This window comes from Gobio gobio, assembly GCF_949357685.1.
Source record: "Gobio gobio genome assembly, chromosome: 17".
In the NCBI taxonomy this organism is placed as follows: domain Eukaryota; kingdom Metazoa; phylum Chordata; class Actinopteri; order Cypriniformes; family Gobionidae; genus Gobio; species Gobio gobio.
The window spans coordinates 48156329-48176326 of record NC_137110.1 but is presented as its reverse complement, the minus strand read 5'-3'; the positions used below and the strand labels follow the sequence as shown (position 1 = coordinate 48176326).

The following is a 19998-nucleotide window of genomic DNA, read 5'->3' as shown; positions in this document are numbered from 1 at the left end:
AACAACGAATTGGAGAAACAACTATTTTATAATTAGATTTTGTAGTTATTGCAAAAACTGCCTTATGTGAAGTTTACATGTTTGCATACAAAGTGTTATTTAAGTGTTGATTATAATACCTAAAAATAAATATCAGCTGAATTTAGGCTTATAGTTTGGGCTCTATTTAATAATAATGTGCAAGTAAGGGCTCCCTATATAGTTACAGCAATATCTTCAATAAACTTTTAGTTATAATTTAATTAATTTAAGGACAGACACTTTTTGTTCAATAAACCACTGTTTAATAAAAATAAATAAAAAACAATTTAGTAAAACTGCTGTACCGAACCCGTACCGAACAGTGATTTCAAAACCGAGGAACTTACCGAACCGTCAATTTTGTGTACCGTTAGACCCCTAGTAATCATATGCATATGTAAAATAATGCGATCATCAGCAATAAACCACATATAAATCAAAACTGTCTAATGTTATTGAATGAGATGTCGACCCAGGACGAGCTACAGGACTGAAGCTTTTGAGGTGTTGACGGACTCCATCTATGTTTTGATCATCATCATGGTTTTTTTTGTAACGCTTACCCACATTCAAGTAAAAAAAGAATGGATAGGATAAAACTGAGTTTTTTGTTTAAAAACAGAGGCTCTGTTCTTTCTTTTGATATATTGTATGTTCATATATTCACAAACAATATTTTGGGGGCCATGAAATTGTTCAAAAATGCTGGTGGTGGCTGGCAAGTTTTTTTAAGAAACACTGGCAAGGAAAGAGTTAAAAATACTTTTATTCAGCAAGGATGTATTAAATATTGATCAGAAGTGATAGCAAAGACGTTAATAATGTTACAAAAGATTCCATTTCAAATAAATGCTGTTCATTTGATCTTTCTATTCACCAAAGAAACATGAAAAAATGCATCACGGTTTCCACAAAACAAATGAAGCTTTTTTTAACATTGATAATATTCGTTAAAAAAAGCAGCAAATCATCATATTAGAATGATTTCTGAAGGATTATGTCGCACTGAAGACTGGAGTAAGGATGCTGAAAATTCTGATTACAGGGGAAAAAAAATCATTTTAACATATATTCACATAGAAAACTGCTATTTTAAATTGTAATAATATTCCACAATATTACCGTTTTTACTTTATCAGCCTTAAAGGGATAGTTCACCCAAAATGAAAATTCTGTCATCATTTACTCACCTTCAAGTTGTTCCAAACCTGTATGAGTTTCTTTGTTCTGCTGAACACAAAAGAAGATATTTTGAAGAATGTTGGGAACCAAGCAGATAGAGCAACCATTGACTACCATAGTATTTGTTTCCCCTAATATAGTAGTCAATGGTTGCTCTCTCTGCTTGGTTACAAACATTCTTCAAAATATCTTCTTTTGTGTTATTCTTTAAGAGATTTCTTACCTAAGAGCGTTTTTTAGTCCACATCTCAAGTTAAGTTGCACATACTTGCACAACTGATTTGAATTTAAACCTGTAACATTAAGTATTTATACCGTACAGTAAGTCCATAATAACCACTATTTTGTGGTGCAGACATGATTGATTTGATCAAATTTAGTGGAGGAGAGTTGTTTTTACTGGTCCATGCATACAATTTTTCATGGCTGACATTAAAAAAGGCATAAAAATCTTGCATTGAAGGGAAACCCGATCTATATCACAAAGCAGCGTGCAAAAAAAGACATCTTAGCAACATTCTGGCAGCCATCCATCTTCATGACGGCGAGTTTTGCAAGTGCAAGATCTAGTTCTGTTTGCAATTGTGAGTAGTGTAGAAATGGCACACTTCAGCTTTAATGCTGTGCTGCTATGACTGCTTGTGTTGATAATTGGTTTTCAGCAGATATTTCAGTCTTGTCACATTGATGTGGGCTGACTCCATGAGGGGAAATGTTATTTTTCTCGTCGAGGATGATGTAAGATGAGCTATGAAGTATGATGCCTCTTAACGAGAGGTTATCAGATGTTCCGGGCGGTGACATGTGGTCGTTACAGTTGCCATATGCTCTCAGTAGACCACTAGCCAACGCTCGCTACATGAACACACACACACACTGAGTCGCAGGAAAAATGCTAATTCATGTCAAGCTCTAAGGGACAGGGCCGCAGAGCAGTTATTTGTGCAATTTCTGAACATGCCCACGTACACACAGTAATCCGTGTTGGGCTGACAGTGATATTCACTGCCCTTTTCCTTCCCCTGCCATTGCTGTGGTTTTTAATAATTCACCCCGTCTGAACTAAGTCACATTAACGCTGTCAGCTCCTGTTTGGGCAGCCAAGCGAGAGGAGACTATTACAAGCTCCTTGCTGTTCTCCTCTCTTCTCCATCAGTTGGTTCGACATGTTCGTATACGCTTTGGTTAATGTTTGAGACATATTCATGTCAGAATCATATTTTGAGAAAATGATATTTTGTCGCAAAAGAATCTCATTAGTGTAGTGAGAAACTGTCAGCATGTTTATAGCAGCTCTCTCTATTCATCATAGAACACTCGGAAAAAAAGATGGAGGATCATGTGACACTGAAGACTGGAGTAATGATGCAGAAAATTAGCTTTGCATCATATATTACATTTAAAGATAAATTAAAAATAATATTTTACAATATTGCTGTTTTTAACATGATTAAATGTGTGTGTGTGTGTGTGTGTGTGTGTGTGTGTGTGTGTGTGTGTGTGTGTGTGTGTGTGTGTGTGTGTGTGTGTGTGTGTGTGTGTGTGTGTGTGTGTGTGTGTGTGTGTGTGTGTGTGTGTGTGTGTGTGTGTGTGTGTGTGTGTGTGTGTGTGTGTGTGTGTGTGTGTGTGTGTGTGTGTGTGTGTGTGTGTGTGTGTGTGTGTGTGTGTGTGTGTGTGTGTGTGTGTGTGTGATTTTGAGCCGTGTGCTTGTAATGTAGTGTAAATTAGTACATGAAATGGCCTAAATATTGAAATTTTAATATTGGATAATATTATTTTGGAACCTGTGATAGTTTTTTTCAGGACTCATTGATGAATAAAAAGTTAAAAACAACAGCATTTATTCAAAATTGAAATCTTTTTTTAACAATATAAATCTTTACTCTCACTTTTTATCAATTCAACTCATCCTTCCTGAATTAAAGTATTAATTTATTTTTATTTTTAAAGAAAGAAAGAAAAAAAATTACTGACCCCAAACTTTTGAGCGGTACTGTATATTGTTACAAAAGATTTCTATTTTAAATAAATGCTGTTAAATAAATGCTGTTTTTTTTTTATTTTATTTTTTTTATTAATCAAAGAATCCTGAAAAAAAGTATCATAGGTTATAAAATAAATATTAAGCAGCACAACTGTTTCCAACATTGATAATAAATCATCATGATTTCTGAAGGATCATGTGACACTGAAGACTGGAGTAATGATGCTGAAAATTCAGCTTTTATCACAGGAATAAATGACATTTTATAGTATATTAAAATAGAAAATATTTAAAATTGTAATAATATTTCACAATATTACCGTTTTTTTTCTGTATTTTTGGTGAGCAGAAGAGACTTCTTTCAAAAACATTAAAAATAGTAATGTTTCCAAACTTTTGACCAGTACTTTATATATATATATATATATATATATATATATATATATATATATATATATATATATATATATATATATATATATATATATATATATATATATATATATATTATATATATATATATATATATATATATATTATATATATATATATATATTATATATATATATATATATATATATATATATATATATATATATATATATATATATATTATATATGTTATATATGTTTGAAACGACGTGAGGGTGAGTAAATGATGCCAGTATTTTTGGGTGAACTGTCAAGGTATTTTTCAAGCTTCCAGTAGAGCAGCTGTTGAAAACTGCGCCATCATTCCTAAAGCGGAATCCATTATCTAGCAGTTTCACATGTCGTCCTTGCAGCTGGACAGGTGGTGACGAGCACACAGGGTGCTGTGGCGTCTTTATAGCCGCAGTGGGAACGGGACACCTGAGGCTCTCAGCCAGGCTCCTCTGACGGCTGTCCCATCTGCTCTCTGCTGCCTTTACCTGAGATTCTCGCCGGCTGGGAGCCACCCGTGGGAAATCATAAACACACACATATACACACGGGACGAAGGAGGTTTGATTACGCACCTGCTCCTGTAAACCGAGCATAGCTCCGCTCGGATGGAGTCTATGGGCTGAAGAGTGACCGCTGCCAAGCGCTGTTGATTCAGACGTTTGCACTCGCTTGTCACACCACCGCAGCTTCGATAATGAGAACTAATTTCAACCCGCATGGTGTCGACGCCACACTTTTGACTAACTGACACACCCTGAGCCTGCCAGATACAGAAATATCTCAGACAAAAAGTACCTTGGAGTAGCATGTAAACATTGTGTTGATATGTAAATGCATTTATCTGGTGATCATACCTTGCCAAACAAAGGTTTGCATAAGCTGAGAGTGTTGCGTTAGTGAATATTGTGCGGGTCATAGGATTGTGTTGATTTTCTTCAGGACGTGAGGGATGCTTCATTTGTATTCCAGTGGTGCTCAGAGCTTTAAGTGTGCCCATCTAGAGGCTTGTCTGTTCAAATTGAAACAGGGACACCAGATTTTCATCAGGAGTGCTGTGGGTAAATGTGTTCCTGCACTACAACTGAACACAACCACAAACTTTTAATAAGAAAAAAACCCTTTCCTTTATTGGCTTCTATTAGGGTTAGTGTTCATGTTGAGGCCTGTTCACAGCAGTGCATTCACATGCTCAAATGTAATGCATCCGACAAAGCGAGGGATTTGGTTTTGTCCTGTTGGTTTCATTAATCTGGCAAAAACAAGTAGGTGAATTGTAGCCTGTTTTTAGCTACTCTCAGTTTCTTCAAAACAGAGCAACTGAATCCAATTCTAATGCTTGGATTAGCCTGGACTTTTGTAATATAACTCAGATTTTATTTGTCTGAAAGAATAATGTCATATACATCTAGGATGACTTGAGGGTGAGTAAATTATGGGCTAATTTTCATTTTTGGGTGAACTATCCCTTTAACAGTCCATCCGGAAACAAAGATGCCTTGAAGCTAAACCCCCTTATGGAAAAAGCAAGCCATTGTGTTTACAACTGTGACAATAGCTGTGTTTCCACTGTCAGGCCAAACGCGGCATGCTAGTGTGTGACAGGGACAGTCGAGTTTCCACAGTCACTTCCGGGGCTTGATCGAGCCTCGTCTGGGCTCCCTCTGGGCCAACGGCCAGGGTTTTTTGGCCCGACGAATACCTTGGTCCAAAGCGTGCCAGCTCAGGCTTGAGGAGTGATTACGAACAAAGGCAGAGTTTATCTGAGTCTTGAGATGGCAGCACCGTGGATTCATGTACCAGCTAACATCAACATTTAAGACTTTTAAAATAATTTCAGCTCAAAAGTCACTTTCAGACAGCTGCCAGTGTTTGAAATAACTTCTGTGTGTGATCCGATGTGGATTATGACAACCATATAAGGCAGAAATATTAATGTGCCATGCAAAAGATTATGTGCACTAACCATTACCATAGTAAACATGGTAAGTACGACCGCTTGACGAAACCAGACAAATCATAGGCTATCTAATATTTTTTTTATCTGTCAGTACGTCTCGTCTCTTTATACCGGACTGTCTGATATCCATATTTAGCTCCACATACACTCACCTAAAGGATTATTAGGAACACCATACTAATACTGTGTTTGACCCCCTTTCGCCTTCAGAACTGCCTTAATTCTACGTGGCATTGATTCAACAAGGTGCTGAAAGCATTCTTTAGAAATGTTGGCCCATATTGATAGGACAGCATCTTGCAGTTGATGGAGATTTGTGGGATGCACATCCAGGGCACGAAGCTCCCGTTCCACCACATCCCAAAGATGCTCTATTGGGTTGAGATCTGGTGACTGTGGGGGCCATTTTAGTTCAATGAACTCATTGTCATGTTCAAGAAACCAATTTGAAATGATTCAAGCTTTGTGACATGGTGCATTATCCTGCTAGAAGTAGCCATCAGAGGATGGGTACATGGTGGTCATAAAGGGATGGACATGGTCAGAAACAATGCTCAGGTAGGCCGTGGCATTTAAACAATGCCCAATTGGCATTAAGGGGCCTAAAGTGTGCCAAGAAAACATCCCCCACACCATTACACCACCACCACCAGCCTGCACAGTGGTAACAAGGCATGATGGGTCCATGTTCTCATTCTGTTTACGCCAAATTCTGACTCTACCATCTGAATGTCTCAACAGAAATCGAGACTCATCAGACCAGGACACATTTTTCCAGTCTTCAACTGTCCAATTTTGGTGAGCTTGTGCAAATTGTAGTCTCTTTTTCCTACTTGTAGTGGAGATGAGTGGTACCCGGTGGGGTCTTCTGCTGTTGTAGCCCATCCACCTCAAGGTTGTGCGTGTTGTGGCTTTACAAATGCTTTGCTGCATACCTCGGTTGTAACGAGTGGTTATTTCAGTCAAAGTTGCTCTTCTATCAGCTTGAATCAGTTGGCCCATTCTCCTCTGACCTCTAGCATCAACAAGGCATTTTCGCCCACAGGACTGCCGCATACTGGATGTTTTTCCCTTTTCACACCATTCTTTGTAAAGCCTAGAAATGGTTGTGCGTGAAAATCCCAGTAACTGAGCAGATTGTGAAATACTCAGACCGGCCCGTCTGGCACCAACAACCATGCCACGCTCAAAATTGCTTAAATCACTTTTCTTTCCCATTCTGACATTCAGTTTGGAGTTCAGGAGATTGTCTTGACCAGGACCACACCCCTAAATGCATTGAAGCAACTGCCTTGTGATTGGTTGATTAGATAATTGCATTAATGAGAAATTGAGCAGGTGTTCCTAGAAATCCTTTAGGTGAGTGTATGCCATAAAATAAAGCTTCCTCTGTTTCTCTGACTGATAATATAACTGTACTGGGACTGTCGCTGGAGAGAGTGCTAAAGCTCCTCAGGTCATATTGTTAGTGGAAAATTTGTAGAAATGATCATTCTTTCTAAATGTAATGTAAACACACTGTCCTTTACATATTTAAGTAAACAACAAAAATGTCAACAAACAGCCGCTTTCTCATGTTCGTTTTGCGATCTCGCTAGTCTCTAGTGATTTCTTTCTGATTATTTTCCTGATCAAACTTCCATTTGTTGGTGAAATGATAGTGAAATGCTGCAGAGCTGCTGGTCTGACGGTGGAAACGCAGTGTGGTTTGGGCTCGTGCTACAGGTTCAAGGCCATTCATAGTTTTCACGTGACGTCACACGCTTATAGGAACGCCCATCTGGAGGGCAAAACAAGGCTTTCCTCCATTGCCCGCCAGTCATTTTTACGAGGTTTGTAGTCAGTAAAGACAGTGATATTAAAATACCAAATTCAATAGATGATGCAGACAGGAAAGCAGATGAACACAGAATATTAGTGCAACACAAGGTTTCTCGTGAAGTGTTTTTCCCATCGAAAACCATTATAAAGAAAACGCGTTGCGTTCATATTCTTGGCTCATCTTCTCGTCTGAATATTGTATGCATCATAAAAAAGGTGTAAACTAAATTTGATCTTTTAATATCACTGTTTTAGTACATTACGGTACTTTAAAGGTTGGTTGCACTAATAATGATTCTATAGCCTGGCGTCGGTTCACCCTCCGTCTGCTGCTTGATCAGCTCTATAATTAACGGTTTTACTGCGTAATTAATTTGTGTTTAAAATTAAGTGGTGCAATACAACCCATATCAACAAATCCTTGTTTGGCATTAAACTTTGCTTAATTGAATCCTTATTGGTGCAACTCACCCTATAGTGTTTTTCATGTTAAGTGTTTTAAAAACGTCCCGCTGTTTTTAGTGATTGAAAACTGCAGCAGATGCTGTATATGGATCATGTGCACAAAACGTTCATCTTGTTCACAAATTTTTGTTTTAAGATCGAAATTTGACAGGCTTGTGCTGCAGTTCAATTGAGTTCTATGGCGGCTTTGCCCTCCGAAGGCTCCGCGACAGTCAAATGACTTAAAAAAATATGAATTAGCCCAGCCCGGCCCATTGAAAGCCCTGGCTCGCACTGGCCCAACAGTGGAAATACAGCTAATGAGCGATTACCAGGATCAAAACACTGGATTCTCAAAAGTATGTGAAGTTCACGGCATAGACTCTTTAAAATACGTCCAAGAGATAAGAGATAGGATTATAGAGATATCAATGTTACATTTTCAAGCCCCTAAACATGACACGAACTGTGATTGGTTGCTTTATATGTCAGTCAAACGGCCAATGAAAACTGCGATGGAGTCCAGACCTGGCTAAGGTCTGTCTACACGGGACCAGGGCCGTAACCACCATAGACATCCTATGACAAGTACCCCCCAAAAATGAAAATGGCCAAATTGTCCCCCCCAATATTTGTAATTCTTGCACTGCTCTCCTGCACACGCAGCGCTCTGTATGTTAGGATGACAAAAAGGTTTAAAAGTGACATTTTTAGTCTGGTCTGCCTCAGGTCTAGCGGCACTCGTCAATGTCAAAATGATTGAGATGGCCAATCAAATCAAAGTAGGCGGGGTTTACGTTCTCTTGTGGCTCGTTCACAGTCTTCAAATCTATCGCATAATGCCATTGCGGAGACTCTATTCTTTGTGGCGAAATCACAAAACGTGTCCATGCTCTTAATATACAATCGTTGAACATTGATTTTAATGAAGAAGAAAAAAACTATATGAGGGCGGATTAGAACCTGTAACCTTCGACACGGTTTAGAAAAACTCTACCACCAGACCACTAGGGAATTCAAATGTTTTTTATTCACTAACGGGAAAACTTACGATATATTTGACGCAAATTAATGCGAAGATTATTTGCAAATAGTCCCAAAATTATAATTTCCCAGCTACAATTAGACCTAGATTTTCATTCACTGTTCTGTTTCTTTATGCTTTATAAAAATGACAAAATTATTGGACTCCTCTCTCTCACTCCTCAGATGTGTTATACACACGCAAACTCTCCTGCTCGTAATTAGAGGGATGCAAGAGATGAAAGTGGATTTTGATGTAGTCAGACTCAGAAGTATTTGTGTTGTGCTATTGTTCACGGATGCTGGGCTGGGGAATGGACTGGAACATGCTTTTCAAGAGCACAGCTGTATTGTTATTGTGAGAAGTGAGCCGTAATCTTACCTTGACACACATTTTATGAATGAAAGTGATATACGAGCAGCCTTGGCCATTTTACGCAATCATTTTGTTTCATTTCAGTTGTCACATAGCAAACAAAAGCACTCTTTGTGAAATATTCAGAGTGATTTGCCCATGCAAAACCCACCTCCATGATGCTCTCAGGTTTATTTTGTACAATATATGGCTTGATTCATTAATCGTTTGTCTGTTTTATCTTATATTTGGAATATCTTTAGTAAGCATTTTTTTCTAAGTGATACAAACATTATAACGAAAGAACAGCGGTATAATAATAATAATATTAAACTAATTTATTCAGTTATGGTTCAGGCCGTGTGTCTGTTGGCCAGCGGTTAAGTTTTATGTAAATTCTGGCATGACTATGCCGAAATAATTCATTCGCTGTCATTAAGTCAAAAGCTGGAAAAACGATTGTGGGAAGAAAAGACATTATTGAGATCAGGATTAAAGCGAGAAGCGCGGCGAAGGGCACAGAGAGACAGTAAATCTGATTAGTATTCCTCTGACATCAGGCAAGAAGTGTCGCACATTAGCATGAAGAGAAGGATGTCAAAATGACAAAGACGATCTGCTTCCCTCCGCCTGGATTCACTGTGGTTTTCATAGGATGAGTGCTGCTCGTGAGTTTGGAGGGTCTGGGCCTCCTTTGGAGTTTAGCTCCAACCCTAATATTAAATAAAAAAAACTCACCTGCCTGTAGCCTTAAAGGGATAGTTCACCCAAAATGTATAATTCTGTCATTAATTACTTACCCTCATGTCGTTCGACACCCGTAAGACGTTTGTTCATCTTCTGAACACAAATTAAATTATTTTTGTTGAAATCCGATGGCTCAGAAAGGCCCAGAAATTTACACTCACAAGACCCATAAAAGGTACTAAAGACGTCGTTACAAAGTCCATCTCACTACAGTGGTTCTACAATAATATTATGAAGCGACGAGAATAGTTTTGTGCGCAAAAAAATCTTAATAACAACTTTATTCAACAAGTTTCTGTCTTTCGTCTGGGCCTCTGATGTGAACTCACGGGTTGGGGCATCCAGGAAATACACACTTTAGCCCCATTTTGAGCACTACGCCAAGACCTAAAGCACGATAAATGTAGAATTCAACAGCTTAGATACGGCGCGTCTTCCTCTGCTTGTCAACAAAGCTCCTCGCTTCCAGGTCATGTGTCAGAACGCCGGCTCTACGTCATATTCTCACACATGCGTCGTGGTGCTTCGTGAGTTCACGTCAAAGGCCTAGGCGGAAGACAGAAACTTGTTGAATAAAGTCGTTATTTAGATTTTTTTTGTGCGCAAAAACTATTCTCGTCGCTTCATGAAATGATTGTAGAACCACTGTAGTGAGATGGACTTTGTAATAACGTCTATAGGACCTTTAATGGGTCTTATGAGTGTAATTTTCGTTGCTGCCAATGGAGGCCTTTCTGAGCCATCGGATTTCAACAAATCTATCTTCATTTGTGTTCCGAAGATGAGCAAAGGCCTTACGGGTGTCGAACGACATGAGGGTAAGTAATTCACCCTTCGCCGCAAGTTTGATTGACAGGCGATCTGACCAATCACATCGCCGAATCTGCCGTTTTGCCCGACAAAGCAGTCAGGAGAGTTAGGACCGGTAGATTAACGTCGGCGACTCTGCGGACTTAAACTTGGAAAAAAGGTGTTTACTGACGTCTTTCCGCTGTTGAAACAACATTTCTTTTAGTGTTCATTCATGTTTATTTCATGCTTATCAATGAACTAGAAGGAAGAGATAATCGGCTCAACAGCAGCTTTAACTGAGGCTCATCACGATCACGACACATTAAAGAGCCACAAAACGGTATTTGTTGTTTAAATTTCTTAAAAAAATGATTTCAAAGTTGAGACTTTGTTTCATATCAAAAGTAACCTGCTCTGTCCTGTCCGCGATGTATTTTCTCTACGTGAGAACGTGTGTGGTGTGAGAGCGCCATGGCTTGTCGGACATAGCAACAGTAACTAAAGGGGGCGGGTCTTTGCGAACGGTTAATTAATGACAGAATTTTTATTTTTATTTTTTATTTTTGAAAAATGAAAATTATCCCATGATTTACTCATCCTCAAGTCATGGTGTATATGACATTCTTCTGTCAGACGAATAAAATCAGAGTTATATTAAAAAACTCCTGGCTCTTCCAAGCTTTATAATGGCAGTGAATTGTTGCCTCGTTTTTGAAGTCCATAAAATTGCATCTATCCGCCATATAACTGCTCCACGCGGCTTCAGGGGGTTAATAAAGGCTTTCTGAAGCGAAGTGGCGCATTTGTGTAAGAAACAATATCCATATTTAAAACTTTATAGACTAAAATAACTAACTTCCGGCGGATTGCCGTACGCATCGATTTACAGTGAAAGAGTAACCCTTGAACCCTTGACGCATGTGTATTGACGAACGCAGAAGCGCAGAGGATAGAGCAAAACAAAACACCGGTCATGAATGAGTCTAAAACGATAATTTTTAAAGAGAAATGGCAGAGGATTTCGATATAAGAGAAGAGGAGCTTGAGTTTGTTGCCCAGCTCTATCCTTGAGAGGCGTCAAAGCTTGAGATGCTCCTGTACATCACGTCAGGGGTCACGTCGAGCTGCGAACGGCTTTCCAACGGGAGTTAGTTATTTTAGTCTATAAAGTTTTAAATATCTTTATTTTTCTTACACAAACGTGCCACTTTGCTTCAGAAGGCCCCGGAGCCGTGTGGAGCAGTTATATGATGGATAGATGCACTTTTGTGGACTTCATAAACGAGGCAAACTCATGTAATAGCTCCGATTGTATTCGTCTTAAAGAAGAGCCATATACACCTAGGATGACTTGAGGGTGAGTAAACCATGGGATAATTTTCATTTTTGGGTGAACTAGCCTCGTGTACACCGGGATGATTATCGGCAGCGTTTTTTGAGACGTTTTTCGACGCGTCTTTGTCCGAGTGAACGTGCACATTCACTCCCTGACAGTAGATGCCGCTTTTGATTTGATTGCAGATCAAATAGGATTAGATGGAAACTCACCATCAAATCTTTTATCTTCAATTCCTCTCCATAACAACTCCCTCTTATGGAGATTTTTGTAGTCACTGCGGCGTTCAAATTCCTTAGAAAATGAAAACGGCATGGATGATGAGTGAGCTTTGGTTTAATGGGGATTTAAAAAAGAAAAAAGGAGTGGGTGGATTTTTATCATTGTAGGGTGATTGTGTTCACACACTGCCAACACACATTCATGTCCAAACACCATGTAAAAGTGGATTTTGCATAATAGGTGCCCTTTAAGTTGTTTCCACTGTTATAATGAGATAAAATCATTTGGCATTGTGCCGATTTGTGTCGTGGAAGTTTCACTATAGTCCAATGATGAAATATGCGAGTCCTGGAAATGGGAAGCCGTAGGTGCCGCTTCACTCGCTGTCTCCTTGTGGAAAGGTGAAGTAGGCTCTTTTTTTCTGACACAGCCTTAGTAATCCTGAAGACATTGATTAGCTTGTTCAGGTGTGTTTGATCAGGGTTGGAGCTAAACTCTGCAGGACAGCGGCACTTCAGGACCGGCCTTACCCGTCCCTGATCTAGGAGCTACTATAGGTCAGGGATATAGAGTGCTGCAGGAATTTTTTAGGCCAAAACACGGAAACAAGTTAACATTTTAAAAGGATAGTTCACCCAAAATGACAATTTTTTCACCCTAATGTTCTTCCAAATGTTCTTTGTGTTGAACACAAAAGAAGAGATTTCCAAGAATGTCGGTAGCCAAACATATGCCTGTTCATGGTAAAAGTTTTAACACATAATGTATTAATACTCTTTAAAGGGGTGGTAAAACACATTCTTTTGAAGGCTTGATTGTGTTTGTGGGGTGCACTGTAACATGTGTTCATGCTTCGTTTAAAAAAAAAAAAGCATTATTTTTCATATATTTGACCTTTATTCTACACTGCTCTGTCCCTCCTTGTAAAACGGTCTGATGCTTTCCGGGTTGTATGAAGCCAGTCCCTCAAAAATACGCGATGTGCTCAGATTGGTTAGCTGGCCCAGTGTGTTGTGATTCGCTAACCGCCTAGTGCACGTTTATCGGAAACGTCACGCCCCTTACCTTTACCGGTAGACTGTGCTTTGGTCAGTATTAGAAACAATGGCGTCAATAAAACCATACCAATCTGAGCCCGAATCAGACCCAGAACATTTTAATGAAGATGATCGAGCAGAACCTGTTCAACATGTTCAGTCCTCAAGAGTAAAGACTGCGGATCTATAGTGATCGCTACTGAATGGCACTGTTACTTTTGTATTTTTAGAACGATTATAGCCAAATATCTGTCGCTAGAACTATTAACCCAAAACGAACACTAAACATTGGCTTTACTATAGTAGCCAAATCACACACAGAACCATGTTTAGCAAGCCTGTAGATAAATAATACATAAAAGCTCTAATCAAAGAATCATTTACACTAATGCCAAGTTCGCTGTTGAGATTTTAACGTTAGTGTTTGTAACGTTAGGTGTTCGTCGGATAACGTTAAGTATGAATAAGCATTTAACAGACTGGTTTGCAGAACCGCGTTGTCATCTGTTTACTTCCTTGCTACAACTTACAATTAAGCTATTACAGGAAAACACATCAATGAAAAATAAATCAGACTTACAGGTTGTGGCCCGTAAACAGCTTCTGTTTGTAAATCCAGCTTTCAGGACAAGCTGTTGTGCAAATCATGCATTGAACTCGCGAAGTTTGTGGAAGTTTTCCTCCGTGAGATGTGCAGCGGGAGCCCCGCGCACGCCTGTCCCCTCCGTCTCAAACACACATGCATATAACATGCTGTGTGTTAAACGCACTGCAACACACCCCCGTCCCACAAGGAAGGCTGAACAAAGCAAGTACCCCAGACCTGCAATCCGGATGAAAATAACAGCGTTTCGTCGGCATTGCAGCAACACCACTCCAGCCTATACCACTATACCACAACAGCGCTGCGATACAAAATGGCCTCACCCCCCCTCCCCATATTTAATATTCTCGGAGGAGGGGTTTATGTAAATAATGAGCCTGTTGATGTCACCAACCCTGGAGGAATGGCTGTAGTCGCCTACTGGCCGTTTGCTGTAGTCCTTAGAAATTGATTTCTTTAAAAGCAAATATCTCCCTTTGCTTTAAACTTTGAACGTTGTAACTTTGCAGATGTTGTTTATGCTCAAGCAGCAACATTACACGCTAGCTAAAGTTAGAATAGTGAAATCGTGGTTTACCACCCCTTTAATTAAATGACCTCCATGCATTTATTGAAATATAACTGTGGTTTGTTATTTATGGAAACATATTATGATTTATTATTATTTTAAAAATACATTTTTTATAAAAATTGTTATTATGCATTATATATACAGACTTAATAAATAGCCTTGGTGTGCTTGTAAACCACGGATGCGTAAGGTTCACTTCATTTGGGACCTTATCATACAACATAATTATTGCCGTTGTTTAGACGTGAAGCATAAAGCCAAATTGTATTAGATTACATTAATACTGAAATTAATCCTTGCTTCAGAAATCAAATTATCCCACACAAAATTGCACATTTGCATGGCTGATATTGAATTTAATGGCATGCATTATTCAGGCCTTCTTATTTATTTCAGGTTAATTAAATTAAAAGTCTTGTTTCCCAGTTTGCCATCTGCTGTCTCTTCGAGCGTATGGATGACTTGTTCTGATCCGTGTGTGTGTGTGTTTCCCATCTGAAGGGCCCTAAAAAGTATGCCGGAGGGAATCATCTTTTCTCTCTGTGGTTTTATTGTCTTTGCTCCTTTCAGCACGTCAGATTGTCTCCCATATAATAGTTAATGACAATTACTGTAATTAGCTCTAATTTATAAAATATATAGTTCTGACTTTAGATTCGGATCGGATGAGGCCTATTCAAAGCCTCTGTAAAAGAGCAGATATATTAAACACGCATGATCAGTTGAATGTCCAGATATCAACAATATCACCATTAAAATTACCATATTCGTGTATGATGATATTTTTATGGTCCTCCAAGGTACTTGAAGAATACCATATTTAAAAAATAAGTACTTTTTTGATAATTAATGCTAATCAGCATTTGTGAAATAATAGATTTTTTTTAATTATCTTTTTTTTTTAATTATTATTATTATTATTTTTTTTTTTTTTTTACACATGCAAAAAGCTTCATCAGGGGTTTTCAAGATGCCATTAACCCAAAGTATGATTTTTTTTTGTGCAATGGACCCCCGTGCTAATACCCAATTAATACTGTGAAAAATTTGTATTGTAAATATGTGCAAAATATTATTTGTAAAATATTTTGTTTCTATCATGTTACATCATTGTGTTTTTTTTCTTCTACTCACTATAGTAGTATATACTATTAGATGTATTGTTTATTCATTTATCTAAATCCAAATGTATTTTTTGTCAATTTATGCATTTATTAAATCAAATTGTATTTATTAATTTTAATAATTTTGTTCTAATTTATTTTAATCAAATGTTTTTTTTATATGAATTAAATTGTATTTGTTTTAACCAAATGTATTTATTTAGTTAGTTAGTTAACTCTTATTTATTGTCTTTTATTATTTATTTAATTTTGTGTTTTTTTACACCATTTTTAGGGTAATTTAGGGACCAGAATATTACTTGAAGGGAAACAGAGTAGAGTATGAAACCACCAAGTCAAGTCACCTTTTTTTATATAGTGCTTTATATACAATACAGATTTACAGTGATAACAAGAGAATGATGCATTTTGGCTGTTGTGCAGCTGAAGTCGGTTCAGTCACAAAAGTTCAATTGGTCATTTCATCTATAATGCTGTTCTGCAAAAAAGGATGTCATCGTCCGGCTCAGTTCAGTTCTCATATAGAAAGATCAACAATATTGTTGAGTATTTAGTGTCCCCAACTAAGCAAGCCAGAGGCGACAGTGGCAAAAAACCCAAACTCCATCAGGTGACAGAATGGAGACAAATGGACCAGAACACCAGAACAACTGCATAGCAACCTGATAACAACCAATCAGAACACCTCAGCAACCCCATAGCAACAATGAGGCATCACAGTATCAGAAAGTGTAAGAATCTATCTGCACTCTGTTCTTATTGTAGTTACAGTAAAGCAAGTGAGTGAACGCTGCTCAGTTATTCAGCGCATGTTTTCAGGGTGGGTCACGTGGGACTCTCTCAGACGTCCATTAGATCACATTTAATCAACTGTGTGAATTGAAAAGTGCTTCGACAAGTCCTTGAGAGTGTGTGTGTGTGCCTGGTATTCACTACGTAATGGAGACCAAATGTCCCCAAAGATAATAATACCAGTAAATGTTGACCTCATGGGGACATTTTTTTTGGTTCCCATGAGGAAAACGGCTTATAAATCATAGCAAATGAAGTGTTTTGAAAATGTAAAAATGCAGAAAGTTTTGTGTGATGGGTAGGTTTAGGGGTAGGGTTAGTGTAAGGGGAGAGAATATATAGTTTGTACAGTATAAAAACCATTACGTCTATGGGAAGTTCCCATATATCATGTATACGTGTGTGTGTGTGCGTGTGTGTGTGTGTGTGTGTGTGTGTGTGTGTGTGTGTGTGTGTGCAGGCGTCCTGTACATTACATCCACTGTGGTTATGTTGAGCCTGGTGTTTGCCCGTTTGTCCTTTTTCGGACATCGGGATAATTGCATTTTATTGACAATATCCTTGAACAAGGACGTGACGTATTTCAGAGGAGGTGTTTTTGGATGCTGTGTTGATGGACATACACACACACACACACACACACACACACACACACACACACACACACACACACACACACACACACACACACACTGTTGATCAAGCTGGCTGACATTTACTCACTGTGTGTTAGTAATTACTGGCCACTCCACACACACACAGACACACACACACACTTCCTCTTTGAATATGACATTGGCTCTTACTTACCTTTGAAAGCCTTTGAAACGAACACTACACACAGCAAGCACAATGGCACTGAATGTTTAGTGGGCGGAGAGGAGAGTCATCTATTATACTAATATACAGTCTTATTGATCACAGGGCTTAAACTACTCTGCTAGATCTAACTAGATTTTTACATTTTCTGAAGGAAATGTGAGTCGTGTTTGCCGATGAAAAACTCACAAGCATGAGCTTTGGTGTTCTGAGATGATTGGATGTTGTGGATGGTTTTAGGGTCTTCTTAATGGTTTCCATGTGGTTTTTTACTGTCTCGGGAGAAAGATCTCTGTGATATTTAGGTTTTTAGATGGCTCAGTTCCCTCTTTTTTATCGTCCACCAGATGAAAATTGTGTCTGATCACTTGGTAAAGTAACAGCCTCTCCTTAAGTACAACACATTCATGTCTGGAAGATTTACAATGTTCCCACACCTTTTGACTAATGACTTTCCATTTCCATAATTTGTTATTACAGGATGTCGATTTGAAAAAAAAAAAAAGTATCGAGATTGCACTTAAAAAGCCATTTATAGCCATAAACTGTTTAAATTTCTGTCACTGAAGTTTTTATTATTTTGCATTACTACAAATCTGGCTTGTAAATCAATTTTAACATTTGTAGCAACTCATAATGTAATAACTGCACATACTGTAATAAGTACTTATAAGTACATCATTATTATAATAAAATGTTCATAATGTAATCAAATGTAATAAAATCTTGAGCTCATAATGTAATAACAATGTTTACATTGTGAGAAATGTATTACATTATAAACTCACCAAAACATGTCATTTTTCATAATTGTAATAGATTTTAAAACAAAAATATAAGTATTACCTTACAGTACATTTTTAAAAATCTAAATCCAGTCTTAAACTACCTGCGAAATGCAACAGGTTCTATTACAGTGAGGAAAATAAGTATTTGAACACCCTGCTATTTTGCAAGTTCTCCCACTTAAAAATCATGGAGGGGTCTGAAATTGTCATCGTAGGTGCATGTCCACTGTGAGAGACATAATCTATAAAAAAAAATCCAGAAATCACAATGTATGATTTTTTAACTATTTGTTTGTAATATGTGACAAATAAAATTGTATTTATTTGTTATTTGTTCAAATACTTATTTGCAGCTGTATCATACAAATAAATAGTAAAAAAATCATACATTGTGATTTCTGGATTTTTTTTTTTTTAGATTATGTTTCTCACAGAGGACATGCACCTTTCAGTTTTTCCCAACAATTTCAGACCCCTCCATGATTTCTAAGTGGGAGAACTTGCAAAATAGCAGGGTGTTCAAATACTTATTTTCCTCACTGTATAATAATAATAATGAAATATGTATTACATTGTGTGCAGTTTTTACATCATGAGTTGCTACAACATTCCATGATATTTCTCATGGATTCATTATCTTTCTTTCTTTCTCTCTCTCTCTTTATCACAACCATCAACACCTGCATTATTGTTTTTACAATTGAGAGATTAGAACATGTGTAATGGTTGCTTAACAACAAAATGAAAGCATGAAACTGATCAGATAATCAGATCTTGATGTTGTTGGCCTAATAGGCTGCTGTTATAGTGTGTGTGTTTGTGTGTTTACAGGCTCCGCGGATGGGCACGCTCATGGGCGTCTACCTGCCCTGCCTGCAGAACATCCTGGGCGTGATTCTGTTTCTCAGGATGACCTGGATGGTGGGCATCGGCGGGGTCATTGAAGCCTTCATCATCGTCCTCATGTGCTGCTCCACGGTGAGTCACACATCATGCTATTACTGACTGTTTACTTGTTTTTACTTGTACGTTTTTCCTGGATAATATTGCTTTTGCTTATTTTGTATGCATTTAAATACAAAGTTGATGTAAATGTTAAATGGCATTAAGCAATTATCTGAGAAAAATTAATAAAATAAACTTTTTTAAAGTAGATAATTGTAGCGAATTAGCTCAGAGGGGAAATATTAATAATTATTCATAACTCATTATAATTATTCATTATGATTAATTATGAATATTTGAATCAGTTAATGAGATTAACTTGATGTAGCTACATTAACATTACAATCAATCAATCAATCAATCAGTTCATCCTGTATTATTAATTCATTCTAAGAAAAGGATATTTTTCATGGCCACAGAAAAATAAATCTTCCTTTGTATTTACAGCGTTTAGAGTGCATAACAAGATCGATTATTTAAGTGAAAATTTGTTTGCAGGCAGGGAGTCAGAACCAAACATATATTGTGCACCAACTTTATTAACTAAATCACAAACACGTCTAAACTAAACAGGACCGCATACACACAAAACTAAAAAAACATAGGTAAGATGCAAAGTTAAAGTGGTTGAAGAACCGGGTCAGGACAGAGGAATGAAAACACCTGGTCGAACCATCAGTGGCTACAAGCTCCTTTGTTTGTAGCTTTTACTAACTACACAGTGATTTGTATATCGTACATTACTTGCATTTAGCCTGAGCTGTTGAAGAGCGTCCGATGTACAATCACAGGAGAAAGTCTTGATAGTTCGGTCCGATGATGTTGAAGTTGCAATCGATTTCTTCTGCGTTGGCTGAAGAAGATATGATGCACTTACAGTTATTTCGACGCCGTCGAGGTCGAGGAAGTTGCACATGGCTTGAGTTTTAGGCCTGCCTATGTGTGCTCCGATCGGGTTTCCTGTCTCACACATGCACAGCAACCAGGAGAGGCAGGAAGAGCGCTGAT

At 37.9% G+C, this 19998-nt stretch overlaps 1 protein-coding gene across 1 annotated transcript in view; it reads left to right on the top strand.

Annotated features, from left to right (window-relative positions):
* slc12a5a (solute carrier family 12 member 5a) overlaps positions 1-19998 on the top strand; it is a gene marked incomplete at its 3' end in the record, with an annotated part of 156989 nt that overhangs the window by 98386 nt on the left and 38605 nt on the right. The window contains exon 5 of the mRNA XM_079840053.1: positions 18877-19023. Within this exon, the coding sequence (XP_079696179.1) occupies positions 18877-19023 (147 nt within the window). The remainder of the gene's footprint in view (positions 1-18876; positions 19024-19998) is intronic.